This window comes from Pipra filicauda, unplaced genomic scaffold (genome assembly GCF_003945595.2).
Source record: "Pipra filicauda isolate LSUMZ 115617 unplaced genomic scaffold, ASM394559v2 scaffold111_size4109106_pilon, whole genome shotgun sequence".
NCBI classification, from domain to species: Eukaryota; Metazoa; Chordata; class Aves; order Passeriformes; family Pipridae; genus Pipra; species Pipra filicauda.
In genome coordinates, this window is record NW_024103563.1 from 98,331 (window position 1) to 111,133 (window position 12,803).

At 38.2% G+C, this 12,803-nt stretch overlaps 1 protein-coding gene across 3 annotated transcripts in view; it reads right to left on the minus strand.

Moving 5' to 3' along the window:
• Positions 1 to 3,234: 3,234 nt before the first annotated feature.
• The window catches only part of SNCA (synuclein alpha), a 63,919-nt gene continuing 54,350 nt past the window's right edge, over positions 3,235 to 12,803 (minus strand). For all 3 annotated transcript variants that reach the window (XM_027731771.2, XM_027731769.2, XM_027731770.2), the window contains 2 exons: positions 4,871 to 4,960; positions 3,235 to 3,866 (listed from right to left, as the gene is read on the minus strand). In XM_027731771.2, the coding sequence (XP_027587572.1) occupies positions 3,834 to 3,866; positions 4,871 to 4,960 (123 nt within the window). In that variant the 3' untranslated portion in view covers positions 3,235 to 3,833. The remainder of the gene's footprint in view (positions 3,867 to 4,870; positions 4,961 to 12,803) is intronic.

Consider the following 12,803-nt stretch of genomic DNA (forward strand, 5'->3'; position numbering starts at 1 on the left):
TCTCTGCTGTCTTAGTTCTGTTCAGACTTAAGAGAGGCACTAGGAATCATCCAAATCCATGTAAATCAACAAAAACACCTCTCTTTATTTTCATCAAGTTAGGGCTCAGAGCCCTGAAGCATCACCCCCATTGCATACCACCTATCTGATTTAAGTACTGTACAGCCAGTGCCTTAGGAAACTCTAGAATCCAGGCTTTCAGCAGTTATTCTATCCCTAAAAAGGATAAAGAAAAGAACTGGAAACTCATCACATCAGTACAGATTGCCACATGGAATTTTTTATGAGAAGATCTAATGTATACTGGAGCTATAGGTGTCCTAAAACACCCACCTGAAGCCAGCAGGAATCTTTCCACAGATTTCAGTAAACTTTGCATCAAATCTTAGAGGCAATTAAGAAGTTCTATTTGGTGTATATATATATATATATATATATATGTTTGGTATAGTAAGATTTTATGAATATGTGTAGGCAGCCATTCTGTACCTGTCTTCTGTTGTGTTCCTGGAATAATTTCAGCCATTAAATGGACAGCCCTGAATCTTCCAGTCTCACAGCTCTTGGAGGCAGAAGTCTCTACTCTGAGTTTGCTGCAGCTGATGGATCCACTGTCCATGTTTGATTCTTCATATGAGAATCCCTGAGTCTGGGCCGCCCAAGCTACAAAAGCCAGGATGAATAAAATCTGTGCTTCCTCAAGAGATGCAGGCATGTTACTTTTCTTTGAGCTTATGACATTGCAATTTACCTTAACTTGTCTACAGCTGTCTTGAGGGAATGAAGGAAAGTCTTGGCAGGGAAACAAAATTACTTGAAAGTCATTATATGTATGTATGCACGTAACACAAGTATTAACACTATGATTTACAGTAATAAAAATATTATTACAAGGTGTTTAATTAGGAACCATTATAAGACCAATTAAAGTTGTCAAACTAGAACAAAAAAGCCACATGTGTTTTTCCCCTGGAGTACTAGGATATGCTGAGGCTCATTATTAGCTATTTATATAAGAATAGAAGACTGCTTTTGATTTAAGTTAAAATCCAAGCTCTTAAGAAAAAAAGAGCTCCAAGTTATATTCCTCTCTGGCAGACATTGTTTAAACAAATTTTATCTAAACATTTTCTAATTCCCAGAGTAGACACTTTAAAAAATCCGAATGCAGCAGTATCTATTTAGTTCAGCTTTAGCAGCCAACACAGTTCTGACATTTGCAATCCACACGTCAGTATTCATCTCAAAAAGTAAGACAAAATCACTGCAGAAAGCAAGACAAAATGGCACTTAGTTTACCTGGAAAGGATGGTCTGACAGCCCTTACAGGAATCTAATTAAAATGCAGCATGTTAGCAGAACAATGCATCACACTGTGCTGCCATAGTAACCAGAGGTCCCATGGACTTTTGGGGCCATCTGAGGGCAGGTTTGCAAGAGGCACAAGAACTAAACTGATCACTTATAGTACATTTTAAATTACCTAAAAACTCTAAATGATCTGAGGTTAACCAACGAAAGAAATTAATTAACTCTTACATTTTCAGACAATGGACCAGTCTCAGGAGCAGATTTATTCTTGTTGCTGTTCTTTATGGCATACTGCTCCCCATAGCTTATTTAAGAAGTCCATGACTTATTTGCAACATGTGAACAACCAGTTTAATTTGATTCCCTAACAAAGAATAGAGCAATTAAGACCTAGAGGGCTGTGGAAGAGAAGACGAACAACAGAAATACATATTCTACTTAGGCTACTATTTCCAGAGCTATTTTCTGAAGTATTAAGCATGAGACTGGTCTCAGTTGTTGCTTTTAGTGGATGAGTCCCTGCTGCCATGCCAGGGAAAAAATCACACTACAGCACTGGGCTTTTCTTCCCAAATCCTTCTCCTAGAATACAAAGATCCCAAAACAACATTAATAATTATAAAAGCAGTATCTTACATTGTGTCTTATCCTGATTTTCCAGTGATACAATCAATAGATTTGTCACTGAGGCATTGATTTTTAACAGCAGAGGCATCCAAGTCAAGAAATTCTTTTGATGCACCACCTCTGAAGGAGACTGCAAGCTGTTAGTGGGTTGTTGCAGGCTATCATGGAAGATTTTTGCTAAAGTTCACAGGACTTTAGGCTCCATTAAGCAACTAAACTATTGATGAAAATGCCTGCAAGTTGTTTGAAACGATTAAGGGGAATTTTAATTGCTTTGAAAAAGATACAGAAATTCTTCTGAAATAAATGAAATTCCTTAGAAATACAGGGTTGGGACTGGGGGGTGACATAGGAAATTGAAGCACTGGTTTTCTAAGCATAGAGAAACCAGTGTGTCCATGTGATTTTAGTTCACAGTATTACACCATCAACTCTCACTGTATACAGCTGGGATGGGTTCATACTTGGAAAGATCTATTCCACATTGGGCATGCTAATACCAGGGAGGTTGCAGAAAGCCAGAAAGGAACTCAATTCAAGAACAAGTTGGAGAGTTCAGCCTCCAGGGCTTTGGTCCTCTTTTTGTGCAGTATCAGGGATATGCACTATGTGGTTGTGCCTAAGTTTCCCATTTAGAAAGCCAGACAATGATACTTACCTGTTAACCAGACCACTGAAGACTAGCTGTAAGGGAAGTTCAAAATCCTACTCAAGACTAGTGAACCTTAAATACAAAACTACTTCAGGTTAGAGGTAACATTAGATCCAAAATAAATAATAAAACAAGATAAAAGTAAAAACATCTCACATTTAAATCTTTTTTCTATATGGAAAAATGCCCAGGCAACATAATAACTGAAAATTAATCTGTCTAAAAACAGACAGTAGACTGCACTTTTCCTAACTGGAACTTTATACAAGACAAATTCACTGCAACTAATCCATCACTGTATACCCCAGCACTTTAACAACCTCGAAACAGTAATTCTTCAAAGGCCTCATGATTTCCTGATAATCTGCTGCAGCCTGTTATTAATGACTTCATTCACTTTCAGGTTGTCCTTACAGCAGAAAGTTTATTAGCCTTACAAATTAATCTATTTGGTCAACAATTTACTCCAGCTGAGGTAGCAGCCCTGATGCTCTCATTCTTCACCACGGTTTTTTGCACAGACTGGGCTGCCATTTGCTGGTTTTGTTCCTCCAGTTCCTTTACAAGAAGCAACAAGTCTGAAGGCTTTAACAGGGCCTTTTGGAATGGAAAGGTGGTGTTAGGAATCATCACTAATTTAGAAATTTGTTTTTAATGGGTTATGTTTTATTTGCTTCAGTTGAACACCATTATTTACAGACACAAGTTAATAAAACACATCACAAAACAATAAAATTTCAACAGCTAATATTTATAGGTGCATAGTTCATGCTCAATTACTTTTTTTTATATGTATAATACATACACATATATATAAAGCTCTCACAATAAGTCATCTCTGCACAGAAAGAATAGTAATAGGAAACAAATAAAAACTGTATCATAAACAATATCAAATTACTGACAGCCTATCAACAAAACATGTACAGAATTAGAAATAAGCATTAGACACTTAGGTGTTTTTACTTAAGATTTTCTTTTTTAACTTTTAAACTTGAAGCCACAATATCCACAGCACAACAATGACCCTGCCAACCGGTTTCATTTCAGCAGGAGGGAAATGCTGAAACAAGGTGGATGCGGTCACAGATACTCCAATCATTGCTGATGGAAGACTTCAAAATACACCGTAAAAACTGTAAAAAAATTTTACGACTGGGCACATTGGAACTCAGCACTTGTACAGGATGGGACGTCTTTAGTAGTTAGTAGATCTCAGGTGATAAAAGGAAGAAAAGGACTCTCATGCTTCAGGTTCATAGTCTTGATACTCTTCCTAATGGGGAGAGCAGAAATCAGCACTGCTAGTATTTTAGATAAATACATCCTACTTTCACTGTTTATTCTAGTCCTGGTGGATCCAATACCAAAATAGTATGGATTCTCATTTGATCAGGATCTTGACATTTATTTGTATTTTGTCACATTTTCCAGATCCTGTACCTTACAAGATATGGTACTTAGAAGAGAACTAATTCTCACTTTTACAGTGACTAACACATAATTCAGCTGATGTTGCCAGGAACTCATGAGGCCACCCATGAAAATTCACTTGCAGACGGAGGAGAACAACCTCTGGGCTGAGCAGCACACCAGGTGCTGCGGACCCTCATACAAGTCGCTCAATCATTTAAAGGAGTCTTTAACTATAGACGCATGAGCAGCATCCAAAATTTCCCTGATATTCAAGATGTTATGCTCAAATGTGCCTTTAAGTCTTTTACTGGATCATGGCCTAAATTTTTTATACCTCTCATTTTCAGTCTAATTATCTGCGCTACCATAAAACTGCTACTCCAACTACTCATGCATCATGCCAGATATTGTAGTAATATTTTAGATAGCTGGTTCATAAAAACCAACAAAATAATTTACTCCCATAATTGCATTAACTTAAGATCGTGTTTTACAAAGCATGATGGACTGGTAAGTGGCCAAGCTATTAAAACAATCTATCAAGATGCAGTCTGTCCTGCATTCGCTTTTAAACATAGGAAAAAGATACAAGGTTACTGTGCATTACTCAGAAACCCAGGATCAAGTGTTTTGAAACACACACAGTATTTTCCCATTTAACTCCCTTACTAACAAAAATAGCAATTAATGTTCTGATTCCCAGCACTACACCTCTGGCAGACCTTGGCCAAAGAGACCACAGTTCTGCTGTGCCCTTGCAGCTCACGGTATCAGTGTGTGCCGGGCTCACGTAACTCACGCATGCAGCCTCCTCCCGTGCCCTTCTCTTACATGCATTCACTGCAAACACCACAACAGATTTACCTCTGGAGGCATTTCGTAAGCCTCGTTCTCAGGATCCACAGGAACATCTGAATTATTCACCATTCCCTCCTGTAGGAAACCTTCTTCATTCTACATTTAAAATAGGGAAAGAAAAGTGACAGTAACTGCTTGCTTCCCCACCTAGGCCAAAGCACGTTATTTCCTCCCTCTCAGATTTCTTGGCCTGTCCTTTGGTTGTGAGATTGCCAGGGGTTGTGAAGAGCTAGAGGACATTAGTTCCAGAGAGAACTTCTCCATGTTCCACAGGGGAATCTGTGGGAATGACTACTATCATCTCTTTGAATAGCTGAGATTCCATTTCTCTCTTGCCATGGACAGATCATGAAGTCAATCCTAACAAAAGAACAGTACCACTATCAACTTGCTGAATACCTTTGGAAAATATTTTAATCCCACAGAAAATGCCTTGGTCAAGACAGGAAGCAAACCAAAACAAGTTTTTTTGTGCCTTAAGAAACTGACCTGGGAAACAAAGTCCTATGCAAACTGTTTAAGCATCACATTAAGTTATCACGTTAATTCCTGTTTAACTGCTTGGGGCAATACAGTCACAGGTACGTAAAAGTGCCTGCAGGCCAGAATTGGATAGTACCAAGACACACAAATGAAATCATTATTCAATTATCTATTTTTTAATATTATAGACACATCCACATCCTCATAAATCTTTATTGTAAAGTTTTGGCTTTTTCAAAATACATTGCAAAGTGGCCAAAAAAGGGAAAGCTATTATGACTTAGATTACTGCATGCTGGTTTTTTCTTCACTTTTAGAATCCAATTGTACTGGGAAATGCTTTTTTCCTCTAATGGGTCATACCTCTACATTCTTTCCTATGTCAACCAGCATGTTATTCTATGCATTATTAGTATATGATACATGGTATAATATAATACCTGTCACTCAGCTTCTTTCATTTTTTTCTTTATTACAGAAGCACTTCTATTTTATAAAGCAATTTTAATAAGAGCCTCTTAGAATTAATGGGATTGCAATGGTGTAAGGAATAACTTGCTGAGTAAGATTATTAAAGGAAACTTATTATTGTCCTAGAACTATAGATACTATTTACCTTCTGAAACAAGCACAAAGGAAAAAACCCCACATTTCAGTTGGGCCAATCCCCATTGTAGCTGTTACTACAGAAGTTCACAGAGAAGAAACATGAGTTCTGGCAGAGCAAAAACTGCTGGAGTTCATCCTGAACTGTAAGAAAATTGATATGAAAACAGGCAGAGTATCTCAGTGGAACTACTGTGATCATGCTGATTTATACCAGCTGTCGGTCTAGACAGAAATGCACTAAAACACAATCACAGACACTCAGGAAGAAATTCACTTAAAAAAACCACCTGCAGGCTGGTAGAGTAGACAGAAATACAAAATTAAGTAAGTCACACACCAGACTAATGAGGTAATTCTTCAAAGTCTACAATTTAAAGGATAGCGGTGCTAAATTAAATTTAGGATACAGACAAAATGAGGGTAAGAGAAGCTAAACCTGAAACTCACCTCTGCAAGTTTAACACAAAATAGAGTATAATACACAAGTTCACCATTTGCCATGTATTGGTTCCCTCTGTGGTTTAACCGGGTGACCATAGTCATAATGCTCTGTTCCTCATTTTCTGCACCTCTCCAGACTGTGACTTTATCTTCCAGATAGTTATCCTGTTCTTCCTTGGATGTCACCTTTTCTGATGCATATGTGGGTACATGTATTTTTTACCCTTATCATCAAAGTCTATGATGTGCAGAATTCATTTCCATAACATGGATTCTTCTCTCTAGCTCTTATTTCAGACTTTAGAAGGTCAAATATGGAGATATCTGGACCCATTGCTTCTCAGTGGAGCCAGATAAGTTTTTTCCTTTAGAGGTAAACAGTACAGTCCATGTGGAGTCAATACCTAATAACTATTCTGCCATTCACACCCTCCATGGGTGTGCCTGCTCTGAGTCAACATCCTGCACTGCTCTATGGTATAGGTAACACAGACAAATTCCAAAGAGCCAAGGGACGCCAACAAATAAGTTTGCAAATACCTTTATTTAGGTATCTAATAGGTACCTTTGTCTCCCAGAACTGCCAATAATTTGGGGTTTTCAAAAGGTAATTGAAAGATAATTTTTCAAGTAAAAGGTAATTTTTGAAGGTGAAAATGAAAGGTAATTTTTCAAGTATGAAATTATCAGAAAAACTAGGCCCAATTACAGTTCTGCCTCAGCTTATCAAAACACTTGAGCTCCTCAGATGACCTGATCTTCATTTTTATTTAACCTAGCTTCTAAATAAATTTTTTAAAGGTATTTATGCCTATTTACTCTTATGAGAAGTAGCATCAATCCCTACCAGCTATGACTGAAATAGCCAAATAGTGTGCATGATGCAAATTTTAAAGCCGTTACTGCACACTTGATGTAACGTATCAGTTCTAAGGACCTAAACCTCCAGCCTCCTACTCTCCTGTTTAATCCAAAATATAATTTAATTTCTGCTTCTCCCAATCATTAAGGAACAGCTTCAGCTAACAATCAAGTAAAACTGTGCACAAGAACAGTTGGGGTTTCACAAGGAAGAAAGAAAGCATGCAGCTTAATGTTATCTGTAGCAGGAAAACAGATGGCAAGTGAAACTGCCAGGACCATTAGTAACGACAAAGAAAGAGACTTGCCAGTCGAATTTCAAATAAGAGCTTCAAAGTTTGTTTGCTGTCTGTTAGGAACCTCTGCCATGGATCTGGACTGTCCATCAGGATTACAAAGACACAATGCCTAAAAGACTGAACTTATCATCTTCTCAAGTTCCTTCAGCAAGTTCAGGATGGAGATTCCTCTACAGCTTCAAATAAAACAATCAGCAGCACTAGAAAAATACAACATCAATCACACCACCATTATTTTTTCAAATGAAGCAGATTAAAAGCTGTACCAAACCACCAAGAGAACTCTTTGCCTGGGATAGGTTTATCACCTTTGTCCAGCTGCAAATAGTAACATAAACACCCTCATCCATTTTGATGTCACTGCAGTTCAGATGAGGATGATATTACTCAAGGTCACATCTGCTACATTTAAATGTAGAGCACAGGTGACCACATAATTTTTAATGGTGGTGCTCTCTACTTCTGAAGTACCATTTTTTTAATTTCAGGATATCACAAAAGCAAACAAACACCCACAGTAACAGAGAGCCATCTAAGGTACATCTTATGTCATAATTTACCTCCTTTAAAACAAAGAAATGCAATTTTATGTTCTCATGATCAATAATTCCATATCCTAATTCAGTCATGGAAGAGGAAAACCACCCAACAGACCAATTCTTGTCTTAGTATGAAAGACACATTTTTCTCTAGAAGCAGTAACCTCTCTTAGACCACACAGAAGGTCATTTCCAGAGGGAAAGGTTTCTATTAGATGATCTGAAAAGCTTAACTAAAGACTCTCAGAGATGAAGGTGCTGTTATGGCTCCAAAATGTTGACTCCTCCTCCTTTACTATGGGAATGAATCCTGCTAAGCTCTGTGCACAACAGTGTGAAATGACCCACTTTTGCAATAAAATAGTAATGAAACTAATGAAAAAGTCCTCCTGAAGACCCGGTTAAAATGAAGACCTGTTAAAATACAGAGTCTTTGACAAAAATTCAGGACTATTTCTTTTACCAGGAAAATGTCACCGGATGGGTTTCTCTTATTTCAGTGTTTTTGGTGAAAATCGTACCTCATTCTTTCCCTTCACTCTCTTTCCTGCCTCATAACACTCTTAGTGGAAGGGGAGAGACTGTTTGGGATCTTCCACACATGGAAAACAGACCAAATGGTCTGCCCATGGTACTGCTCCTATGTCAGCACCATGTAGTGATGGTACCTTCAGGAGTGTGCCTTCTGTCCTCTCAGTGATGTGTGCTGGAATGGCAAGTTATTGCCACCAGAAAGAAAATATGTCTCAAGTCACAGAAAAAAGCAACTTCAAAAGGAAACATTTTAATTGTAATTTAGCAGCTGATCTAAGCATTACAATCCGCTATCTCCCTGACTAGTAACGTGTTTTCCTTCCATTATGAATACTGAAAGAGTCTTAGAGTCATGCATATTCTCATGATTACTGGAGACTAATTCCTTCTGCAGTGATTCCATATTCTGAGATAAATAAACCAGGCTACCAAACTGTCAGCTCTTAAAACACTTATCCTGCCAAGAGGTGATCACCCTGGAAGCCACTAATCACAGAGGTCAGAAGACACCTCCAGAAATTGTCTAGTCCACCTTGAGCAGCTTGCTCAGGGCCATGCCTGATCGGATTTTGACCATTTCCACAAATGGAGACTCCATAATCTTGCTGGATAACCTCATCCAGCGAAAAACCTTTTTCTTACATATAAATGGACTTTCCTGTATTTCAATCAGTGCCCACTGCTTCCTGACATATCACTGAACGTCACTGAATGCTGAAGAGTCTGGTTCAATCTCTACCGCCACTGCCACCATATATTTATACTCACTGATAAGCTCCCCCCATAAACTTTAGGATTCACATTGTTTCACAATTGCTGATTTTCCGTCTGTTCTTGAGACCTCTATGAAATTTTCCATGCAGATATTGTGGGAGGACCTTTTCTCTAACAGAAAGCCCTACTGTTCACATTCAATTATATACATAAAAACAAGGTGAAGCTTGTCTCAAACACCTAAAAAGTTAATGCAACATGAGAAGTCATTGTTAGTTTCAACAAAATAGATTATTATAAACCCAATGAGCACTGGTCACACTACATCACTTGCCAGTCTTATTTTGTGTCTTATAATTACTGACTAACTGTGAATCAAGATAAGAGGCACTATGGAAAAAGCAGTGAATTGGAATGGGGAAAATGCTGGTTTACAAGGTAATTTTGGTATACCTCGGTGTAAAGACCTTTAAAGTCCCTTTTGGAAAGTCCTTTAAGACCCCCAACAAAATGTTCCATGCAAAGCCATTTTAACGCAGTCCAATTTGTTGTTCGTATACACAAGGTGGTGGCACCAGCAAGAGCTCAAAATAAAAAAATACACATCCAAAGCATTATTATCTTGCAAAATTATCATGTACTGATATATTAGAGTAACGGTGGGATTGCCTTATATTGTACCAGCAAGCTCTGTGCACACCACAGACAGAACTGGCTGAGAGGTGGGATATGATACCTGGTGAAAAAAAGGAAACAGTGCTTTCCTGACTCAACAGCTAAATGGAATTCCCATCAGAGAATTTGACATTTCCTGAGCTTGTCAACTGATCCAAGTAGTTTGTTCAGAGAAGTCAGCCTTGCTTCCTGCCTGTCTGACAGCCATGGTCTTGTACATCTTTGTGAGCCCAGACATTAAGTCTAGCCCAGTATTAGTGAATTATTGAATATGCTGTTGTTACAGTCTGGATAACTGCACCAGTAATCTGTCTTTATCACCATATCATTATTTAGAGATTAACTGTTTATCCCTAAAGCTATTGGTCTTGTGCCTGTTATTGCATCCCAAACCTATAATTCGGCAGGGCTGCCTCAATATGTGGTAACTCAATGGTAACTCAATATCCCTCCAGCCTGAATAAACCCATTTCATTTTGGTATTACGCCCTCTGTAAGAACTTTTGTTGGGAGCTGTCAGTCATTACACAGTGGAGCTTAAAGAAAAATTTCGGGATTCCTTTTCTATACCCTCAGTGCAGTTGTTATGGTTACTCTACAAATTCACCTCTTGCTACAAGCTGAACAGCAATTGTGCCAATGGGCTTAAAATTCCCCCCTGAAAAGAAAATAATTTGTATTTCTCCTTCTCCACCAAACATACTCCACCAGGACACTCAGAGGCTGGATATTGGACCAAAATGAACAAATAACTGTTTTTATCATTTGGTAACTTATTTTTTACAAGTATTTTGACCATAAAGCCCAATTTATCTGGATGGGAGAAAAACTCTTGAACAAACAATTCCAACAAGAGGCAGAACAAAGATATGCTAAAATGGCCTCAATTCATCTACTTTCCTAGTCCTAAGACATTAAATTCATGGAGCTCACTGGTTATAACTCAGTTGCCAGGTCAGCTTAGGATGCTCCTGATCACTCACTGCAATAGTCAGTGCCTCCAAGATTCAGCTGTGAATGGCAAAGCATCATCATCAGTCTAGCAGTTTTACTCTGGAGATACAGACGTGTATCTCCACACTAGCTAGAAATAAAGTAAATTGTTTTAATTATCCCTAAGCTGATCACCTAAGCGAAAAAACTGATGAGAAAGCATTATGTGTGAAGGAAACTAGCTGTTCCGGTGCACAACTCATTTAGAGTACCAATAATGAAATAAGACTATTGCCCTTCTTCTCCTTAAATGGAGAACTGAAACAAAGAAGAGACATTTAATTAAACAAATAAATATCACCTCAATAGCACAATTCCAATGAAAGGCTAAGATAGTTCCTGCAAGTGCTACAGGCTACATTTTAATTTGCGGTTTTATGCCTTTCAGTTAGCAATGACAAAAGTGAAAAGGAAAAAGACTGAAGCCTATAGGGAGAGGAATGAATGTGAGGACTGAGTATCTGTGGTTACAGGCCCTTATCAGTGTTTATAAATGGCTGGAAATACTTTCTGTTTACAACAATTTATGAACTGTTTCAAATTCATTGAAAAACTAATTTCAGTACAACACAGATTGTGTACATTTTTTCTTCCCTTCCATTAAAATTCCCCAGTTAGTATTGCTTACAAAGATGAGACTCAGTTCAGAGTAAAACATTTCTGTGAGGAATCAACTCTACTGAAACTCAGATTCGTGTTTGCATTAACCAGGCTGATAAAATTAGAGTTACTGGTATGTTGCTATTTGCTGATAAATAGGGATTACATGGAGAAGCCACTCATTTCTCAGGCCAGACCAGCAGGTCATATGAGTTCTACAGTGACGGACATGTGCATTAATTACAGGTGACTTAAAATAAGAGATTGCCCAGGGGATGAGTCAACGTGACATCAGTAATGCATGTAAGCGCATCCAGAACACACAGTCCTCTCAGATTCATCCTTTTTGGTCTCCAAAATCTATGGTGACATGGAAAACTCCACGGATAGGGAAAGAATAAACTAGGGCTTATCATTTGGAAAGACTGAAGTAATTTCTAATTGCAAGATAGTGGGAATGATACATGCTAACTGGACATCACGTCAGAGGGATGTGGTCACAGATCTGCCTCTCTTGACATTCTCCTGAACAAGGTAATAACAATACTTTAGGGTAAGGGATCTGCTTGAACAACAGCTACTATAAATTTTGTGATTTAGGTTCTCAAAATTGAAGTTTTAGAGTGCAGTTTCACAGGAATCTTGAGTCAAGTGACACCGCTAATTTCAATAAGGATTTGGAAGAAGGACCAAGGACCGCACTTATGTGCTTGCTCGGTCTTATGCATTAAGAAGGAACAATAAACAGCCTGAGTTTATTTTTACTATTCTTACTACATAATTCAAAGGTACATTAACAAAACTGAGTAAGTGACTGAAATAAATAACATGCACCTCAATAGGAAAAGGTGTGACACTTAGGCACACAAAATCAAAGATGAAGGGCAAATGGTGCTCAGAAAATAATTACAAAGCCAAAGAATAATATAAGCCAGAAATGTCATGTTACTGCAAAATAGGCAAGCCATTCTCTCATGTATTAACAAGGCCTGTGAGGTAACCTACTAGGTCTAAGCCAACCCAAGAGTGCCTTCTCCTGAATACAGAATTCAACCTACACAACACACTTTGCTGGGGATTTTGGAAGATCCCAAAGGAGAACAGCAGGAATGATCACATCCTAGAAAAGAGAGGAAAGACGAAGGAACCGGTCAGACCCTATGTCTGTCAGGAGCATCCTGGGGTTAGCTA